Source organism: Thunnus albacares, chromosome 21 (genome assembly GCF_914725855.1).
Source record: "Thunnus albacares chromosome 21, fThuAlb1.1, whole genome shotgun sequence".
Taxonomy (NCBI): Eukaryota; Metazoa; Chordata; class Actinopteri; order Scombriformes; family Scombridae; genus Thunnus; species Thunnus albacares.
In genome coordinates, this window is record NC_058126.1 from 8,757,105 (window position 1) to 8,778,411 (window position 21,307).

Below are 21,307 nucleotides of genomic sequence, written 5' to 3' on the forward strand. Positions count from 1 at the left end.
CTTTACTCTTCATCAGAGCTGGGGCTTGCTTCGGCGTTGGATACTAGGATCAATCAGGCTCCGTTTTTTTGTTGTCAGCCTATTTCACGGGCTGCTAATGGGTTCCAGGCCGAGCTTTAGGATTCAAAGGCATGCAGTGCTTCTCATGATAATCCGAAGCGCTGGCAATCGGTTTACCGCTGATAGCCCCACCACTGTCTGGCTGGTGCACTCACCACTGGACTGCCATGAAGCCGAGTTAATTTGCTGGCCCCTGGGGGAAAAGAAAGGTTCAAGTTTGCACAACAAGTCATCAATGCCGTTTTAACCCAGTGCTGTCACGCTGGGAAGAAAGAGACTTTGGAGGAGTTCTGGGTTTTGCTCCTGCTGTAGCGCTTGCAGGGTCATGGGTCAGAATCGATAGACCATTATGGAGCATCAGAGCTGATAGAGTCTAGGAGCTATAGCTAGTCCTTGGAAGAAACAAGCGAAAGAAGCCAAGGTTAGCTGCATGAGAGGACAGGCTTGGGGGGAGGGGGGGAAGAGGGAAAAGAGGTAGGTGCAGGGGCAAAACGGAGGGAGGAAAGCAATTTTTTGGTCTTTTAAAGAGCTGCTATTCCACGGCAAATTAAAAAGCCATTATAAAGATTACATGGCAGCAAACAATGTCAGGCAGATTAGCATTTAGACGGTGGCTGAGGGAGACACTGTGAGGAACACAGAAAGGTCTGGTAATGAGCTCTGCCATGGTGATTGGGGAGATTATGATTATGAATATGATTCCCTTCTTTATTCTTATAAGAGTACTTTAAATCCGAAGGGTCAGACAAAAGCTTAGGGAACACAATGGTGAGTTTCGGAGTAATAGAATCTTCGAGTGGACATTTCATCCCATGAAAGACTCCAAAAGGATCTAAGTGTGACACCTGTTTTTTTTTTTTTTTTCTGTCTCTCTCTTTTTTTGTGCAAGAGATAACCCATTACATCCAAGCAGTATTTAGGAATTTCTATATTTTGCTCAACATATTCGTCTAACACTAAAAACCTGAAAGCTTAAATTGGTTTTTGTTTTCGTAATTGCACATTTTACTTTTCCATTGCTTTCTATGCTGCAGTATCAAGTGGAAGCAAAGTGCTTTATTTCATGTGTTCCTACTGCTGCCTGTCTGTGTTATGTAACATGAATTTATTGAGCCACATGGCTGAATCAAAGCTTAGGGGGTATAACAAAGGCTGAGCTGTTTGAAGGTGAGTTGGTAGCGAAATAAGCACATCCATTACCTACATCTGCTCCTGTCCATCCTTTTCCAGAGAGCTATCAGTACACAGTCCTGGAGTCGCTGCCTGTGCAATCAGTGGTGGCCAGAATCAAAGCAACGGATGCTGATATAGGCTCCAACGCAGAGATGGACTACAGGATCATGGACGGTGATGGGCCTGGCATGTTCAACATAACAACAGATGAGGACACACAAGAGGGGGTCATCATCCTCCTAAAGGTAAAGCAGTAAAAACAGTTTGGTTATTATAACGTAACAGAGAGTCACCAGTAAGGAATTAAAAATCAGAATTCTGTCAGACTGTGAATAAAGCCTTTGGTGAACATCTTTGACAGAAATTGAAACTTTTGTACCGTGACATTCTGCCCATAAATGGTACTGAACCCTCCCTCCTGAAAGTTAGTGAGACATAGGACAGAATTTTCAAGCTGTTGGTTAAGGGCCTGTACTGTATGTCAGCAGCTGGTGGGGCTTTAAATGTTAAATCGGTGCAATCCTTTTCCTACTAGAAAAGTATTTGTGAAGTAGCATCACAGTTTGACAGTACTAAGGTTGTCCTACCTACTATATACCTATCACAATACATTCTACTGGATGTCAAAGCTACATTTATGTTTATTTATGTGGTGACTCTTTCATAGTGAAATATTAAGGCATAAGGTTGCTGATATTCTATATTTTTTCCATGAAAAGTCCAAATCTAACCCTACTAACTTAAGTATTGTCTGTCTGTCCAAAGCCTGATATACTGTAGTTTATTCCTCCATGCTACAGTAATCCATTGTTATCCAAAACACATCAATAAACCACACTGTTGCACTGGATATAATCCTTCATTGTGAAAAACATGAGCACTGTAGTTTAAATATTCACTAGAGCACCAGAAGCTGTGTAATCCGCATCTGAAAATAGTCCCCAACAAATGCATTATTTACTTCAGTTTGAGTGTTGTTTCTTAAAAACTACAGTGCCCATTTGTTTTAGAAAATTACATAGCTTCTAAAAACTTGAAACTACCTATTTGTGACATGTTTTTAAAGAGCTTTAGCAGGAAAATATAGGCTTGAGCCTGATGGACATAGACATTTTCGGGAAATTAGAAAGTTTTGAGAGGTGGACTAATGCATTTTTGGCTTGTTGACAACCAAAAAATATAGAATGACACCAATCTTATTCTAAAACATTCTTTATGGTTTCCAGCTCTGTAGCTGACTCCTACATTATGTCAGTTTAAGTTAATTTAAGAAACAATTTGGATCTTAAGTGTTCTGGATAGGGCACTGGCTCAAAAATAATGTGTTAACCATATTGCATGTGTGTCTTAATCCATTGTGATGTGTACGCACTAGGTGGCACCTTCTCATTTATTAAGGGATATTAGATTAACTGCCTCCACCGGCTTCCCTTTCTCCTTTTAACCTGTCTCACTCAGTTTCAAAATGATTTCTTCAACTTTGGATTAATTTGACAAATCAAGATTGACATTTCCAACATCTTTTGATTGAAGTAAACATCTCCTGGTCTTTAACACCAAAAAAAAAACACTCGTCTCACCATGGAAAACAAGATATAAATAAGCTATAAATATTGTCATTGACATCTGTCTACATAAATAAATAAAACTTATTTAGTTACAGTAGTACAGTATAACAAAGCCACTTTATTTATAGAGAATATCAAAAACATTTTGTTGCATATTCTTGCCTCAGCTTTGGGTGAACCAGAGCTCAGGGCCCAGGCATCACATTCAGGATTTCAGAGGACTTGAAATGGTCTCCTCAGGCCACATGGATGTGGCAGTTCATTGCTGCAGCTCTTTTGTCGGAGAGAGAGACAGAGAGAGACAGAGAGAGAGAGAGAGAGAGAGAGGGAGCCGTTGTTGGTCACTAGCAATTCTTGTCTGATTGGCCAATTTGATCTTTTGTTTGTTTTGCACCAAACTCAGACAATTACAATGTTGGAGAGAGTCACCAACAATGAAAGTGTCAAATCAATGTTCTCCTGCACTATATTGTATGTTGCAATGGGAAGTTCGATAATCCAGACAAAATGTTTCAAAAGCATTCATTTCAGAATGCTTTTCACCATGTTGTGTGCTTTTGCTAAAATCAATATTATTGCTTTCACAGCACAAAGTAACTATAATCCATCAGCAAATTACTTTGTTTAAGTCTGACTCTGTGTTAAATTGTAATGAGTCCTTAGAATCCACATCCTTAATTGGGATCAATATCCCTGCATTGTATGAATGATTTATAGATATACATGCCTTTATATAAACTGGTCTTTCACCCTTGGCTGTGTAGTCTTTACATTTCCAACAATAAAACTGAACATTTTTGCCACCTCACACCCCAGCTCACTCATTTTGACAGGAAAAGTGAATGTCTCTCACATTCGTTGTATATTCTTCCTGTCTGTCTCCCTTAGCCTCTAGACTTTGAAACAAAGGACAGCTTTTCTCTGAGAGTTGAAGCCACAAACAGGAATATTGACTCCAACTTCTTGAGCTTGGGCCCATTTAGCGACACAACATCAGTCAAGGTGACAGTGGAAGATGTGAACGAGCCACCCGTCTTTTCCACACCACTTAGCAAGATGGTTGTTTCGGAGGACGCCAAAGTAGGCACCTCAATCGGTAGAGTCTCTGCGCATGACCCAGATACCTCCAACAGCGGCATCAGGTAAGGATTTGCTCACCTGCTATGACATAAAGTTACAAACTATCAATGTCCTAGCCACTCAGACAAGTGAAACATCTCTCCTCATGTAACTCTTCCAGCCATAATTCACTTTAATTCAGAAAATACTTAATTGTATGCCTCCATGCTGGCAACAGCTGTGGCCAGAGGCATTATGTTTTCAGGTTGTCTCTCCCATTTTCGTGAATGTGAATATCTCAGAAACGCTTTGAGGGAATTTCTTCAAATTTGGCACAAATGTCCACTTGGACTCAAAGATGAACTGATTGGATTTTGATGGTCAAAGGTCAAAGGTCACTGTGACTTCACGTCCAGCCCATTCTCTTGTGAATGCGCTATCTCAGGAACACCTTGAGGGAATTTCTTCAAATTTGGCACAAACATCTGCTTTGACTCAAGGTTGAACTGACTCACAAAAACACATTTTTGGCCATAAAATCAAGAATTACATAAAATGATGAAGTGATGACATTTTAAATCCAAAAGGTCATAGGTCAACTTCATCATAATGTTCTGCTAAAACACTTTTCTGGCCATCATTCAACACCACAACTCAGGAATAGAAGGGGGAGATTGTGACCATATTTCACATTTGGTCAGATACTGAATTGGTGACACTAGTCTTGGTTCCCACCTTGAAACTGTGGTGATTGTATAGATCTTCTGTGCTGCCGGGTTGAAGATGTATGTGAAGCATCCATGTTTTAGAATTTGTAGCTTCTTTGCAGCAACATCCATATCTAAAGCATTGTCTACTGTCATGGCTACAACTTTGTTTTTAATCAAAATCAGTTTTATTGACCAAGCATGTGGACCCATACAAGGAAAATACATTTAATACATTTTATTAAATTCCTTCAAAGTCTTCACTACAAGTATTATATGAGTCTGGACAGACATGAATGTAAACTGCAACTTGACTGATTGGTGGAGGCATACAACAGCGAGACTGTATTTCTAGTTTCAATTTACTTTTTGAAGCTGTGAAACTCTGGGTTTCCCAAAGGACCCCGATAAAGGCCCCAAACCAAGTAAACAAAACTAAAATGTTTATGAATGGGTTAATCCATTCAGCGACTCCACATTATCTACAAACACACTCGAAAGTCCCCGTGTGGCTGTCACAAAGACAGTGCCAGATGGTGGGAGGGCCAAGGAGTGCAGCATTTGCAAAACTGAAATGCCATCTTGAACAAGAGAAGGGCATCCCTGCAGGAGGGTCAAGGCTCAACACTTGTGCCGTGGCATTTATGACTCAAAACAAGCTCTCACATTGACAATCTGTGTGGTGTCACTCTTGAGATCCCTGCCTATTTTGCATTAATTGAATGGATATTGTATGGTATTCATGCTTGGTCTGTTAGGATTGTTAGTAATCTTAATCAGAAAATCAAATTACTGCACCATTGTAGCTGTAAATTGGCTCTTTTTGCTCCTGTGACTATTATCAGCATCTGCAATATATTTCACTACATCTGTTGAAATTAAAATTATTGTGGAACTAATGCAGCCACAAGAGTCAAATTACATTGCAATAATACCCTTTGGATGTAGGCTAATTGAAGTTGTAATTTTCTCTAGAAATATGAGTTGCTGTGTATTGAAAGAGTTTGATCAATGTTGTGTGCTGAGGGATAATAAGACAGCCTTCAGTTTTATCAAATTTAATAGGGTTTTGTTTCACTCACACTATAAAGTTCCAAGTTTCTGCTACATTTATGAATTTAAAGTAATCTTTGCACTTTTGTTAATTATCCGTACATTTTGGACACTGATAAAAAAAATGTTACATAAAGTGTTATTGATTAAAACTCGTAATGTAATCATTTGAAAATCTTCAGTGTGAGTGTTGCACAGTTTGAGCTTGGAAAAATCATAATCTCTCCTTACAAGTAGAAGAAACATTAAAATGTAAAATCAATACCACTGTCCAAAAGTATGTCAATTGTACTGTATGTGTTTGGTTGTGTATTTGTGTCCAGGTACTCTATTGACAGAAACACAGACTTGGAGCGCTTCTTTAACGTGGACGCTCTAAGTGGGGTCATCAGCACAGCCAAGCCTCTGGACCGAGAGGCCAACTCGGTCCATAACCTCACCATCTGCGGCACCGAGAGCCGTAAGTTTACTTACAGCAAGCAATTATATCTTAACGACCACAACTAGGCACAGCAAGCCTGTCAAACTTTGGATTTTTCCACTTTCTGTAGAGGTGTGCATGTGGATCTAGTAAGAGAGATACTCAATATTTAAAGACTGTGAGTGGTGGTGCTTATTATTTATGTTTCATAAACCAAAAACACAAGAACAAAAGTGTAAGAAATTGATTGAACACTGTGTTTACCTGCTCAAACATAAGCTGCCATTGTTATCCGAGATACTGTACCTTACATTTGCCAAACACATTGGTTATTTCTCACCATTGACTAGAAATATGGACGACACGTTTCCACTTTCTTGCAAAAGTGAAGCCAAAATATTGCCTTTCCAAAAGCTGCCATCCTGCTTGTGATTTAGAGCCAAAGTCTGTGCAGTGGAATTGGGCGGCGGGATGATAGCCCACCTCAAACATTAATTAATTCAACCAGAGACAGTGTTTTTAGCAAATTTATGATGCTAAGATCATTAGCTTAAAGCTAGCTACAGTTTTCATGTCAGTAAGCAAATAAATGGTAGCTGGCTAGAAATGCTTTTTACCTCCATCTGAAATGAAAGGCTCTTTGTTTCAAAAATAACTTAAACTTGAAAAATAAGATTTTTGAGCCGTAAATATGCCACTGTTATCATTATAAGTTGGGCGGGGTAAACAGTCAGTTAGCTTGTTTGTTTCACTGTGAGTAGATACTGTATATGAAGCCTTGTGATTGTTTCTGTCGTGTATGTCATCCACTTTATAATGTGTCATAACCTTCTGTACTGTTGACAATACAGTGAGGAATTGTTGGGGTTGTTGCGGGGCTGTCGGGGAATGTTAATTCACACTCAGGACGGTCATTTTGACCTCCATGTCTCCCTGAGCCGTGGGGACGAGATGCTGACTAAGGGTGGGCGATCTCACCCACGGGTGAACTATGTTAATGTAATCTGAAAAAACGCTGCATGCCTTTTTGGTCCATCTCTCGATGGCTCCAAGGACACAAGCACCTCTTTTTTTTCCTTCCTGCATTCCTATCATTCCCCTGCCATCACGCAAACACAATGGACAACAATCATTAGCACACGTTCCACTGAGCGCTCTAGACAGCTGCGTTACATCAGTATAAGTTAAAAAAGACAACCAGACTGTCACCCTGGCAGTTCCTCTGTTTTCACATCTTCAGACTGAACACTGGGTGAAAAAAGGTATTCATTTTTTATTTCAAAACCTTTTCATCACTCTTTGCTTCAAAGATGTTTTTATTTACATCTAACAGCACACAAACACACTACTTGGTTGATTCCCGAGTGTGAGCGCTTGCCTGATATAGCAACAAAGAGAAGGCAGCATATAATAATAGCCATATGAAATGTCACAACAGTCCCTCATGCATGAGGTACTGGCTTCTGACACACAGTGACACTCGGGCACTGCTTTCAGCTGAAAACATCTTTGAGTTCACGGACTAGCAACTAAATCCACTGCCCTGTACGCCTTATGACAGTATTTATAGTAAATGGGTTCTTTGTAACTGAAGAGGGTGCAGAGACTCTTTGGTTGAGGGATGTTGTGTATTTGAGCTGCAGTCACTCACATTTCATCCGCTCTGCCCAGACCACGGCAATGACAACAAGTCTGTGGCCCGAGGCACCGCACGTCCTTTTTATCACCATCAAATCAGCCAGCCCGAATGTCAGCGCGTCATCTCTGGCCGGCATGGCGGCGACGCCAGGCTAAATCATCATCTTGCACTCAGACTCAGCCATTTAGCCATCAGTGTGTGTCAGGCAGACAGAGGCGTGAAGCCCACTGTGCAAGATGGCTCGTTCGCACACGCAGCCTTCCCCCGACAACAAGCCCGCAACGAGTGTAATCACTTTGGCTGATCCACAGCAGAGTGGGTAAGGACGCCAGCTGTTGGAAGCTCACTGCATATTTCATTACAGCAGCACTTTTTTTTCCCTCCTCCTTTGTGACTAATTAAAACACATGAGGAAGATCAATATTCCATAATTTGGCCAAGTGAATCAACGCAAAGTTAAGGCAGAATTAAAGTGTTTAAAGGAAAGTTTGCTGAATGCCATGAGATGAACATGGATTCTCTTCTCTCTTTCTCTTTCAGAGGACCCGAACCAAATTGGAAAAGGCATCACTCTCATCACAGTGCTGGACATAAATGATAATGCCCCAGTCTTTGCCATAGACTATGAGACTGACCTCTGTGAAAATGCCATGCCAGGACAGGTAAGACCTAGAAACAGCTCTGCAGTCGGTCCAGCTTCCCTTCCCTTTTTCCTCTCTCCACACTCGCTTGAAGTTTGACTCATAAAGACAGCCTGCTGACTCTCAAAGCCATTAAAACTCTTTCTTGTGCCTCAAAACAAGTCTACTGTGCACATATCCACTTCAGGGCTCGAGGTCACTCCAGGGAGACAGCATCATTAGTATGAGACACATCCTCAAGATTTAATAGCAGGTATTGTAGGTGTTATCGTTCATTAGAGATGTTACTCTCATTCCATACTGTCAGAGCCAACTAAATTAATGACAGTGCTTGACTCTGCCTGTGGTCTTAATCCACAATAATATCACGGCATAATATGATATCTCATGCTGGGATGGAGTGGTGTTCTGCCGCAGTTTGACTTTCCGTTCTGAAGCTCTGTGTAATTAGGCGATCACCATGGAGGGCAGCGGGGCAGAAAATGCATTACAATATCATGCAAGGGGAACCAGAAAGATTTCAGGACTTGGGAATTTAGTCCAGGAAGAGAAGGAGGGGCAAGAAGCTGTAGCCATGTATTGCATTTCATTTCCCCTGTGTTTAGCATTTGGCCTCATTGTTGGTAAATGACTTGTGTGTCTGCAGCGGCGATTCATCTGCTCTTGGCATTTGGAAAATACAATCAGAGGCAAAAGGTAAAGGAGGCGTGTAGACCTGAATAAGTACAATTGATCAAAATGATGCATTGTATTAGAAATGGCTATTAGGCCCTTTTAAATATGTTATTTGCATTCATATTTGGAGTTGTTTGTCACTGTGTTCACGGGAGGGTGAACAAAAATAGCAAATGATTTCATTTGCAAAAATGAGAGACTATATTTCATGTGTGCATTTTGCTCTTTCTTTGTGCTTGACCACACTGTGGCTCTTTTTTCAATGAGGTGCCTTACAGGTATTCTGAGTCCTCTGGCTTTGTCATTGAGTTTTTTTGAAGTATTTTTATGTTTGTTTCTAAATTGTTAGAAGTTAAAATCACAAAAAGCAAAGTGAGGTTCAGTATATGCAATTCAAAATACCTTGAGGTATTTTGAGATATTGCTGAATTAAAGTTTTATTGCTCAGATTTTAGCCTTAGGGTAGAGTAGAGTATTTGCCGGAATAAACATTGCCTCTACATTAGTTGCCATCGTTATTAAAGAATGCATGCTACCAGAGCTGAAAGTCTATTTTTGGGTAACAATGCCGCCACTTATCCTCAGATGATTGTTGCTGCTCAGTGACTTTAAAGAGTAACTACACACCCAAATTCTGCAAGCTTCCTCCATCCCAGCATATTTTAAAAAAAAATGCAGCAGAGGACTGGACAAGACAATGGCTGTAGGGGGCGTGGCCTTGTGGCTATGTAGTGTGTGACATGGGAGGTAAGGGGACATCAACTGACCACCACTCAGTGTAGCATGAACAGCGATGTAGAGCTGGTAGTCAGAGCTAACCAGCCATGAGCAGCTGCTGTCAGATTCTCAATGTCTGCGCTGAAAACACAGAGTCCACCAGGGCTTTGACAGTCACTAGAAGCACATTCACGGCCCTTTGTAAAAGTTTCTATGTGGTACCTTTATTGTACGAGAGGCTCTCCGCTGTGTGTGTGCCTGTGGGGGAGTGTCAGTACGTAGCCGTTAAGACGTTAACATTCTTTTTTTTATATAAATTGTAATTGTAAAAAGTAGATAAATCCCAAGCAGTCGACTCTCTGTCGGCATTTGCCTTACAAAGTTCAGGGCTGATTTAAAACAATCAATGGCGTGCTGAGCCTTTTTCAACCCATGAAATGCTGATTTTTATAAATTCAGTGTCAATATTAACACCAGCATTCATGTGTTTCATCACACTACAGTCATATATTTAGTTTATAGCTCAAAAAGCACATTTAAGTGTTCAGTGCCTCACAACCATCCATCACTCATCAATATAACCTGACTTTCAAATTCAACAGATAATTTGAGCATTTCTCTCTACTAGCGCCTGATAAATTATTGCACAAAGACTGTGACAATACTGGAACAAAGTCATTCCCTTATAATCAAACCAGCCCCCAGGACATAGAAACAGCCATAGCCCATGACAGCATCATCAGCAGGAAAAGGTACAGCAAAATCTGTAATTACTCAGCTGAAGCAGACAGATTGCTTACTCAATGCCGTTGATGGCTGAGCTGTGAGGTCCCTCATAGGTGTAGCTAGGAGCTACTCTGCTGTAAAGCTGCCGGTGACAGAGGCCTCTGTCCCGATCCACCCAGCGAGGAGACAGGCTGCATTCAAATTTCGTCTGTATAGTTTTAAAGCGGTGCAGTCATAAAAATGAGCTGTTATAGCTAGGAGAAATATGCTAATAATCAAAAACACCTCCAACATTTTAAAATGGTGTACTGTATGCTTGTGTGTGGAAATGTTTTTTTACCTCCTTTTTTACTCAACTAATGTGAAATGTTCTGAAGCATTTCTAAATGATTAAAAGTAGACTTATGCTTCTCCCTTTTTGCCCAAAGATCTACATATCCTTTATTACATGGCAGCATGTCCCATATTAAATGTGTTTTCACATGGGAAATGACCAAAAACACAGATCTATATTATGTTTTTTTAATGTACATGTCATTGTCAAAAAAAATCATGTTCCAATATTCAAATTTATCACATGTGAAATTGTTGTTTTGACATGTTTTTTCTTGTTTTTATGTGAAATCGCATGTGCTAAAGTCATGAGAATGTATCATGTCTGGAAACCATGTACATCTGTGAGTGAAACTACCATGTAAATGTTGTTTCACACGTGATGTGCTTTATCATCTTCTTCACCTTTCTGGTTTGATAATGATATCGCAGACAAACGGTGCTTGTTAGATTTATTTTTTCACTAATTCCAATTTCTATTCAATCCCATTCAAAACAGTCTTCTGTTTAAACAACAATGAAGTGTTACACTGAGATTGTACCCCTAGATTGAATAATCCAGCCAGCCATTGAATAATAAACCAGGCAAAATGGAAATTTCATGATGAAATTTACACCCAAAAAAACATACAGAGCAGAAGGGAAGGGGAGAGGTTGACATTTGAATGCGAAAACACTGTTTGAATTACAACTAGGTGTCTGTTAGCAGACAGGCTGGGTGGACTCGTAACCTGTCAGATGTGCACTCCACTACCTCCTTGATTCCTAATTAATTAAAGTGCTCCTGTTGTGTATTGTATGTCCAGCCGTAGCAGTGAACAGTTGGTTGTAACTAACTGCGTCCGCTTGCCGGCAGCGTCTTCCCTGTAAGCTTTGTTAAAAATCTTGGGCCGCCCACTGGCTGTCACGCCCATTGGCTTATTCACAGCTGCGACAAAGATGAAATAATAACATTTGCCAGTTGGGGCCAGGGTTGACTCTGTGGCTCTGTAGCACAGATTAACAGGGAGTGCAGGGACGGAATAACCTGCCATTTTTCAGGCCTAATTAAGGCCGTCTCGTGGCACTGGCTTCCTCCAGAGATGCCACTTGTTACGGATCATCGGTGCGTCTGTCTTCTGCCATGATATTAATTGGTATTATGATGGGGTGGTGGGGGCAGGGGCTGTGGGGATGGAGGGGAATGGCGGGGAGGGAGGGGTCACGTAGTACAATCACTTTAGTGTAACCATTACATACATGAGTGGACTTGGCATTCTCCTGCCCCCAATCTGCTCCCGTGCCCCTCCCTGCACTCCTCCAGCTTCCCCAGAGAGGGTCAGCATCCCTGAGAGATTTGTGAATGTCGGGTAGTCAAGAACATTTCTGATGGTTCTCCTTTTCTGTTTTTCTCTGATCAAAACTTACCGCTTACTTACTTAACTGCTGTCACAACTTCTTCATCAATGACACGCAGAACAGGAAATATCTTCACACCTCCAGTCTGCAACCAAATTATCAGTTCATTATAGGTGTTGCATCAAGGTGGGAGATGAAAACAAATATGTCAAGGTGCAAGGGACGCAGAAAACATTAGCACATGGCAGCATACTGTGTGTTCTATATTAAGACAGAGCATGGAACAAATGTAATCTCAGATCTCATGAGGAGATCGCTGTAGACTAAGCAGTTCCAGCTTGTCAGGATCATGCCAACAAAAATGAGACCAGAAGAATCTCAGCAAAAGATTCAGATAATGAATGAAATGAAATGAGAGAGGCGGCTTTAAAAAAAGAAACGAATGAAATATATTAAAACGCATGTGTGTGCGTGTATGTGATGACAGTGGAAGGGAGGGGTTGGATGCGAGAGGGTGCCGTTGATCTGTCACTGAACAAAGTTATGGGTGGCACATGTGGGTGATGTTTGGGGCGTCGCTGTCATAGGATGCTGCCGTGGAGCAGCGCAGAGTGAGGGGTGTGAAAACTGCAGGCCCACCACTTCCTTCATCAACACAACCCCTGGGGACAGCTGTCATATCGCCATGGCAACGAGTGCCACCTATTTGATGCAATGCTTATTTATACTCTTAGTTCAACTTTCAAGTGCTGGCTTGATCTTATTGTATGACTCATCTGCCAACAGGGCTTTAGGTGGCTTAAATGAAAGAGTCTTCACTGCAAAACTAGTCATATCCATTTGACTATGTGATAATTACACTTTTAAGACAATATAACACTTATAACTCGACTTTAAGTATTAGATAAGTAAAGGATTAGATGTCTAAATGCAGTGCAGTGTTTTCTTTGCTGGTGTCAAAGAGGGGAATTCAAGCTTGTTATAGCTCAGATTTTTTCACACACCAAAGTCTCGCAGTCTAGCCACGCAACATTAGCCGACATGACTGTCCTCATTATAGAGGCCACATTTCAATACGTCTTTCCAGCAAGTCTAAGTCAGCACAAAAACATCTGTGGCTCAAAGAGTACAGATGCTTTGTGTCATAGGTGCAGTGAATTATGGTCATTGCGGTTCACTTACATACTTCTGCCGTTTAGGAGACTTAAATCTTGATTGTTTGAACAACACATGGGTGAGAACAGATGGATTTGAGCTGGCAGGATGTGGAATTACGAGTACAGAGCGAACAGTCAGAATTTGGTTTTTGAAGGTTCAGCTCAATCATCCAGGTGGTAAGATGTCTGGAGATGAATCCAAATTACTGGACTGGAGTCTTCGGTGACAATTCCAGACTCAGTGTTTGGCTTTGGACTCAAGTCAAAAGTGGTTTTTCATTATGGTTAAAGCTCATATCAGTTTTGGTACTTAGTTGGGAGAATAAAACATACAACCCCAATTTTTCATACAACTATAACTTTTCACCAAACTACTAATTGCATCACTTCTAAATAGAGAATTTTGCCTTAATTAAATATATAAAGTTAAAAGAAATGTATTCATTTTCTGTTTTGGGTTATAAAAAATATGAGTTCAAAGACAAAATAAAAAAGTGTTCAATACATGACACTTTTAAATACTCAGTGTTATGTCCATGTTTCAATTGGTGGTCAAAAAATATTAAAATTTGATACCCAATCTTTTTTTCATCTAATAAAATATACCAAACTTCTGACTGCATCAGTGTTAAATAATATATTTCTATGATAGAAAAAGAATCTGTCCAACTTTCATTACTTGACACTTTTAAATACTCTATGCTAGTACGTATGGTTTTGAGTCTTGATACCGAGCTCTACTCACATCTATAATTCCTATTCATTACCATATGATTATTTTACACATCTTCATAATTATGTGTGGTGCTACAACAAAAAAAATGTGATTTTACCATAATTAAACGAAAATTATTAATAATGGTTTGTCAGGTGTCACCATATCTGATGGACAGTGTTTAACTTTATCACTTTATTAAATTAGCCTATGTATTGTCACTTTTATCTTGCTAAGTCGCTCAGTCGATGACAACAAGGTGAAGCGACTTCACAAACAGCAACACTAGGACTCAGTCGACTTTGCTATAGTTTGGGTGTGTTCTGGATTACAGTCTGTTTTTGCTTGGTTGTTTATTCACAGCTTCTGGCATTGTCATTTAATGTTTTAGTTGGATATTGTTATTTTCAGGATAAGTGAGGCTACTCAGAAATGTCATTGTTAGTGGTAATATATGTTCAAGGACAGCATATAGAGACACCTTTGTCATTTTATATCCTTTTTGATCTGACGTGCAACCATGTGTAAACTCAAAAAACCTTTAATTCTGTGATTCATAGGCCTCCTCAGTCTTGCCTGCGACAGGCACCAGTCTGCTGCTGCTGTTAATGTCTTTCAGTGAGAATTTATGTCTACATCCATGCCTCTCTCCTCCTGTCTCCTACTCAACCCATTAGAGAATTCCCCACCAAAGGTTCTCTGGAACGCCGTGCATCAGAGCCACACTAATGAAAGGCATTATACATTACAAAGTGTTTGATTTAAGGATGATTTACAGTCCTTTTCCTCAGCGGTGAGGAACGGAAACCTTCCTAGAGATAAGCTCCGAATTCATCTACAATATTCAAAGGACATCAAAGGTTTCAAATTGTGTATAGGATTCATCGTCGGTGTGAGAACCACAGAGAAACATTTCTATCAGATGTGAAATTTCCATAACAGAGTGAGAGGCACATGAGTTATTATGATTCGAGAATCAATGCCGGCTTTCATGATATGCAGCAGAGCATGCATGCGCTGCATGTTTAGGTGCTCAAATGTTGCGCTTACCCGTCACTGATCTGGTGCTGACACAAACATCAGATCTGTGTGTGTGTGTGTGTGTGTGTGCACTAGATATCCCAAATATTCCTGAACTATAGCAGATAACCTTGTTGCACTGCACAATCTCCACTCCCCTTATAATTTCCCCTTGCACTGTAATACTAAACAGTGAAAAAAATGCATACTTTATGATTACTTTTGCTGATGAAAGAGCAACTATTTTAATTGTGTTAAGAAACAGAGTAAAATATTCATGAATTTTCACCCCGCCTGCCAGTTTTAATAATTGGCAGGATGTCGTTTACCACCTACACCAACCCCTAATACCTGACAGCTTGTAACCAGCAGCATTTAATCACAGCTGACAACTGATAATCCATGTCTCAACACTGATGGATCACTGGCTTTTTTTTTTTTTTTCCTTCTTCCTCACCCCTTTTTTTTATTTTTTTTAATTTCGTTTTTGTCTTGATGTTAGACACCGAGCTGTTTGTGGCTGCAATATGTGATAATTTAGTGTGAATTGCTTTTAAGAATCTCATGGATCCCATCCACGGGTGTGAGTTGCTACAGGGTTGAGTTTCTAGATTGCCTACAAAGAATTCAGGAGGCTTGATCTAAATTTATAAGGACACTGCTGCAGTAACACCCACTTTGATGGCCGTCGTGGTGGCTATCATTGGTTGTCCATATGGCATGTTTGTGTGTGATATGCTTCTCCTTTGCAGCATGTACTGAGTGAGAATTTTCTTTCTTCCCTTCTTGCTGTAGCTGTAGTGCTACTGCACATAATAGCTGAAGTTAAAGCTTAGTGGGGGAGTTTTTTTTTACTGAAAAGAGATAACTTGATTCTCAGATACCACATTTATATGAATAAATAATCGCAACAGTACATGCTGGTGGGTGTAAATAAATTGGTTTATTTGCTAATTTGATTTTCTATGTTATTTATGGTTGTCAACACTGCCATATAATAAAGGGAGTAGCATTCTGTTTAGTCCTTGGTTCAGAGGCAAAATAAAGTGGGCCGAAACAAATAGCATTCACTTGTTTAACTCACAGATATGAATGCTTGTCTTGCATTGCCTCAAGCAAGAACAGTTCTTATCATGAGTCATTTTCATACTTGTAATAATGTAGGAATGCCAGACTGCATAGCATAATGCATTTATTTTGAACATCATCAGCGTAACAATATTCAGTGGACTGACCTGACATTGTATTTATCTTTTATATGGTGGTTGTACATGCAGGTATTTCCCCTTGCGCTTAAGCTATGTAAATAACCAGAATGTGAGTAACATATATTCATATAATATTGAAAGTTACCTCTAAATGTGTTATGGTCTAGGTAGTGAGGCCGAGAAAATAGTTGCTGGGCAATGATCTGCTTTGGAATAAGTACTTCCCAAAAAGAAAACACTTCATCCCTAAGAGGTTGCCAAGCCCTTGCCAAATAAGCACTTACTGTACTTCAAGAGATAAATTACACAAAACCACAGCCAAACATTATAAAACAAATCTTTTCTATAAATCAGAATCAAGTTGATTTTCTGCGGTTCACTAACACTGTTGCTTGGCCTTTTAAGAAAGATTTATGATGTCATGTATATAAATCTATGACAGAGTGGAAAGTGATGCATATACAAAGGTTTGACGACAATGCTTCACTCAAACTGATTCAATGTGGAACAAGAACAGATAGATCTGTTTGTGTGTAAACACTAAACATTTTATAGCCTCAGTTAATACCTAATCAGCCAGTAAGCACGTAAAGATCACCAAGGTAACTAACCTTTAATGTCCTTTTTGTGTTCCCTTTGTTCACAGGTGATCCAGACCATCAGCGCTGTGGATAAGGACGAACCTCTGAGTGGTCATCGCTTCTATTTCTCCCTTGCTTCACCTGTTGCCGGAAACCACAACTTTACTCTACGAGATAACAAGGGTGAGGCACCCCTCAGTGTTATTCTTTGATATTGCCTTCAGGCTAACTAGTCTTACTGTTGTGATTATCTGTGGTTATAGGATAAAATGTATTCATTTTTCTATCTGGTAGAAGTCTCTCTTCAGTGTAACTAATTCAACATGTCTTCGTCCTTGCCAAAGCTCCAAGTGTCAGATCAACCTTGTTGCATGCAGTAGCTAAATCAAAAAGTTCCTTGAGAAAATTGGCAGTGGCCTTCGGAGTCTGTAAAAGGTGTTGGTCAAGTTAGGTATGGAGTATTTGCTGTTTACTCCCTTCGAATTGAACTTAGCGGCAATGCAATTGACATTTTGGCCATTGCTCACTCCAGCTCTCTATATCTGCCCTGTATCTGGACACAATCTACTCTGCAATCTGACTCAGGAGAAGCACAGAGTAACTGGCGCCTCCCGGCGAGCCCGGCCGTGCCAAATGAAACCATAACTCTGCTATGACACTGCCCTCACTGCCCTTTTTTGCATTTTGTAATTGTTCATCAAAACTGAATGCAAAAACAAACTTTCCACTGCAACCGGAGCACATCTGACATAACGCAATTTGTGCCGCAATCCACCAAGCCACAGCCTTTTTCTGTTTAGTACACATTAACCTGAACATAAGCTAATACAAAACAATGATTTGCTCACCAACTACACGAAAAAGCAGTGGGAGGGTGAAGAAAATTTGCTTCTCCTATAGGGAAACTTAAGTGTTTGCATTTGCATATAGCTTTAAAGACACTCGCGAGTTGTGCCTGACTCCATCATCAGTTGCTTACATGAATCTCCACTGCTTTAACAACATGTGCGGCGCTGATAGACTCTCTGAGGTAATGCCCTGTATTGAGTGTTTTGTTCACACATGTGGGAGCTTGGCTAAGGCTGCCATGTTACATTTCAGCAGGAGCAGCAGCAGGAGCCAGGTTGTGCCACAGTAATCCGTTTGAGTGCAGACATGTGTTATGTGATGAATTGGATGTTTAAGGTAACCTCTCAGCGGATTAAGAGCAACTTGGCCAGGAGACAGTGTTTGATAGCTTTGTCGAAAAATGACTCTATAAGGAATACATTTTGAGAAATAAGCGTACTTGCTTTCCTGCCGGGAGTTATATGAGAAGATCGATACTACCCTCATATCTGTCCATTAAGTATGAAGCTAGTGTTAGGAGACAGTCAACTTAGCCACAACACTTGGCCTCCCTGTAAAACAACAACTTGTCATTGTTCCATTTTTGCTTGTGTGTGCCTTGAACAAACAAGATGTAACGTGTTAAAGGTAGAGTCAGTTATTCTGGAGAAAGATTGTTGATGTTTGAACTAAACACCCAAACATCCTTCCTTCGCACTCTTTCAGAAGCTCCACCCCCCCCCAAATTCATGGACATTGCCAGGGCAACGACCAAAAGAGAAATATGGTGGAATCCAGAGCGATGCGTCAGCTGTAGAGTCACTTCTGTTCCTTTCACACATTATCACAAGGGAGGAAAAAAAAATCGTGTCATGTGAGCACAACAGTCCATTCAGACTCTTTGCCTCTCTGTGGCCTCCTCGCTTCTCACTCGACCTGCGTTCAGCGTCTCTGTCGTCTGTCAGCTGCAGCTCCTGGAGAGAGTAGCCGGACAAACTGCCTTCACCAGACTGACTGACAGCAGAAATTTACTGAACCAAAACAGTTTGCATGTCAGCTCCACGGGAAGAAATCAACAGTGTTTGTATTTATTGATTCATGGATACGGTTAATAAGTTGAAAACACATATGCAGTGGGATATTTGTGTGATTTAAACAGCTGCCTGCTCAGATTACGCTTCACTAAACGGGACAGAAACAAACTCGGAGCATAAAAAAACACAGGGGGTCTTCATGAGACTGTCTCGGATTCAGTGTGGATTGATATATTTAATAAAATGGAAGCGTATCTGTTCCGTGAGAAAACACTTTCTATGTGAATTGGCCACGGCTTCTCCTGCCTCCAGTTCGCCAGGCCTCCCCCACCATTCGACGGGTGCTGGAGACAGGAGACTGTCATGTCCTCACACAGACAGCTGCTCTGATGACTTCCCCCTGTCCTGTGCATGACCACAAACACCCCCTGCTGCTGATTGGCCGGAGAAGTGTCGTGCGGCTCGCTCTGAGCCACTGTGTTTACATGCTCATTAACAGAGCCAGTGTTGTGTATGAACACCGGACTACAGACAGCTAGCGGACTGTGAGGAGATATTCGCTGAATTTGACAAAAAGTGCATTGGATTAGACTGACTTTACCTTTAATTAATGAGCTTTAGTCTTTGGACATTGCCAGGTGAGCTATTGCACCCTGTTTCCAGTCTTAATGCTAAGCTAAACTAATCTTCCTCTGGCTCTAACTTCATATTTAATAGACAAAATATGAGATTGTCTTTGTCGTATAACTCCTGGCGATTGCACATGTTATGACCTGGCTCAAGTGGTTTCAAGTTTCCCGAAATGTACAACTATTCCCTAAAGGAGTGTTTAAGGGTTGGCAACTAAAACACTTCATAAAGTTCCTGAAGGGTTAGGGTTAAGGGTTGGAATTAATTGCAAGAATGTGATACACAAACTCCAATCTTCTGAATGTTGGACCCATGCCCATCCGCCACCTCAACCTCCAAACCCTTACTTTCTGCCTCGCTACATAAAAACCACACTACTTCCTTCATTGGCACTGAACTGACATCATGATGTGTGGAGTCGTCCAGTGTGAACATAATTCTTTAGGGTTAGTATATGGAGAGGGCCCTTATTGTCTAACATTGGGTTGACCTCACTAATGCTGTTGTGGCTGAATGGGAGCAAATCCCTGCAGCCAAGTTCCAAAAACTTTTGTAGATTTTATATATATATTAATGCCCATAGTTTTCAAATGAGACATCTAGTGTCTTATTTTACTTGTATGTGTTTTCCGCCTTGCTTCCCACAGATGTTCCTTGAGGACAAATAATAGACACGACTGAATGTTTCACATTTAATTCAAGAATATATTTAATATTTTAATGCTCTATTTTAAACCCGTCACTGTTGTTACCAACCAACTGTGTGTTTTTGCTGATTTTACTAATGTGGCATTTACAAAAGACCCCATCTCTATAGTCATTTTTTTTTATCTTGTTCTAAGACTTCTCTGTGAGCAAAAGCAAAGAGCAATCTCAATATCGCTACGAAAAACAAAGGAGTTGTCCTTCAAGGCAGAAATCTACATTTCAATTGAGACTGCTCAATTTGAAAAGCGCATTTTAATCTATTGATAAAGTTGTCATGAAATACCTTTTTTTAGCTGGTGTAATAGCACATTGTTCTCCTCTGGCTGCCTCTTTCTCTCATTGGCAGAGATTTCATATAAGATTTTATCATCAAACCAAAGCTGTTATTAGCCAACAGGTGGTCAAGACCAGGGAGCGACATCACAGTGTGTGATATAATGAATTGTGTTAATGACACCATCTGTTGGCATTCTTGCTTTTTAATACTGTAAAATCATTTCAAACTGCACAACCAAAGCACGGTAATCATTACAGAATAGAAGTTAAGCCTCCTACTAGTCATATATATGCAGTTCATTGTTCATTTGAAGCCATAAACTTGCAATTAATTACACTTTCCTGGCTTTTATTTCCTTGTCTGACCAAACTGCGCTTTTACTCTGTTTTGCAGACAACACAGCATCCATATTGACAAAACGAGGGGGTTTCCGGAGACGGGAACAGCCTGTGTATCGGCTGCCTGTGTTGATTGTGGACAGTGGAAGTCCTGCCCTTAGCAGCACAAACACACTCTTGGTGCGTGTGTGTGACTGTGACTCTAATGGTGAGACCTTGTCTTGTGGAGCTGTGGCATACACAGCAACCGGCCTGAGCACCGGCGCCCTCCTGGCTATTTTGGGCTGCATCATCACACTTCTGGGTAAGATTTATATGACGTCAGTGTCTGAAACATAAGTCCATGTAACAACAACTTTTTTTTCTTTCTTTTGCTGAGAAGGTTGGCACGAATCATGAAGTCATCATTGTAGAGGAGATTCATTTGTGTTTCATTTTTTACAACCTTGTTCCTTTTTGGCCACTATTCCTATATAAACATTACATCCAACAGTTTAACAACAACTGAAATGTGGTTACTAACCAGTGTTTGTGGGTTTGTCTGATCATCGTGTTGCTTTCCTCTCAGCAATTAAAGAACTAGTGTGTAAGATTTAGTGGCATCTAGCGGTGAGGTTGCAGATTGCAACTGAATACTCCTCCCCTCACCCTCCCCCTCCAAGTGTGTAGGAGAACCTACGGTGGCTGCGAAACCCACCAAA

General features: G+C 40.6%; 1 protein-coding gene across 1 annotated transcript in view; it reads left to right on the top strand.

Annotated features, from left to right (window-relative positions):
* The window catches only part of LOC122972953 (cadherin-7-like), a 112,655-nt gene that overhangs the window by 75,216 nt on the left and 16,132 nt on the right, over nt 1-21,307 (top strand). Inside the window, exons 6-11 of the mRNA XM_044340385.1 lie at nt 1,291-1,478; nt 3,690-3,943; nt 5,944-6,080; nt 8,221-8,342; nt 16,857-16,974; nt 20,662-20,910. Of these exons, the coding sequence (XP_044196320.1) occupies nt 1,291-1,478; nt 3,690-3,943; nt 5,944-6,080; nt 8,221-8,342; nt 16,857-16,974; nt 20,662-20,910 (1,068 nt within the window). The remainder of the gene's footprint in view (nt 1-1,290; nt 1,479-3,689; nt 3,944-5,943; nt 6,081-8,220; nt 8,343-16,856; nt 16,975-20,661; nt 20,911-21,307) is intronic.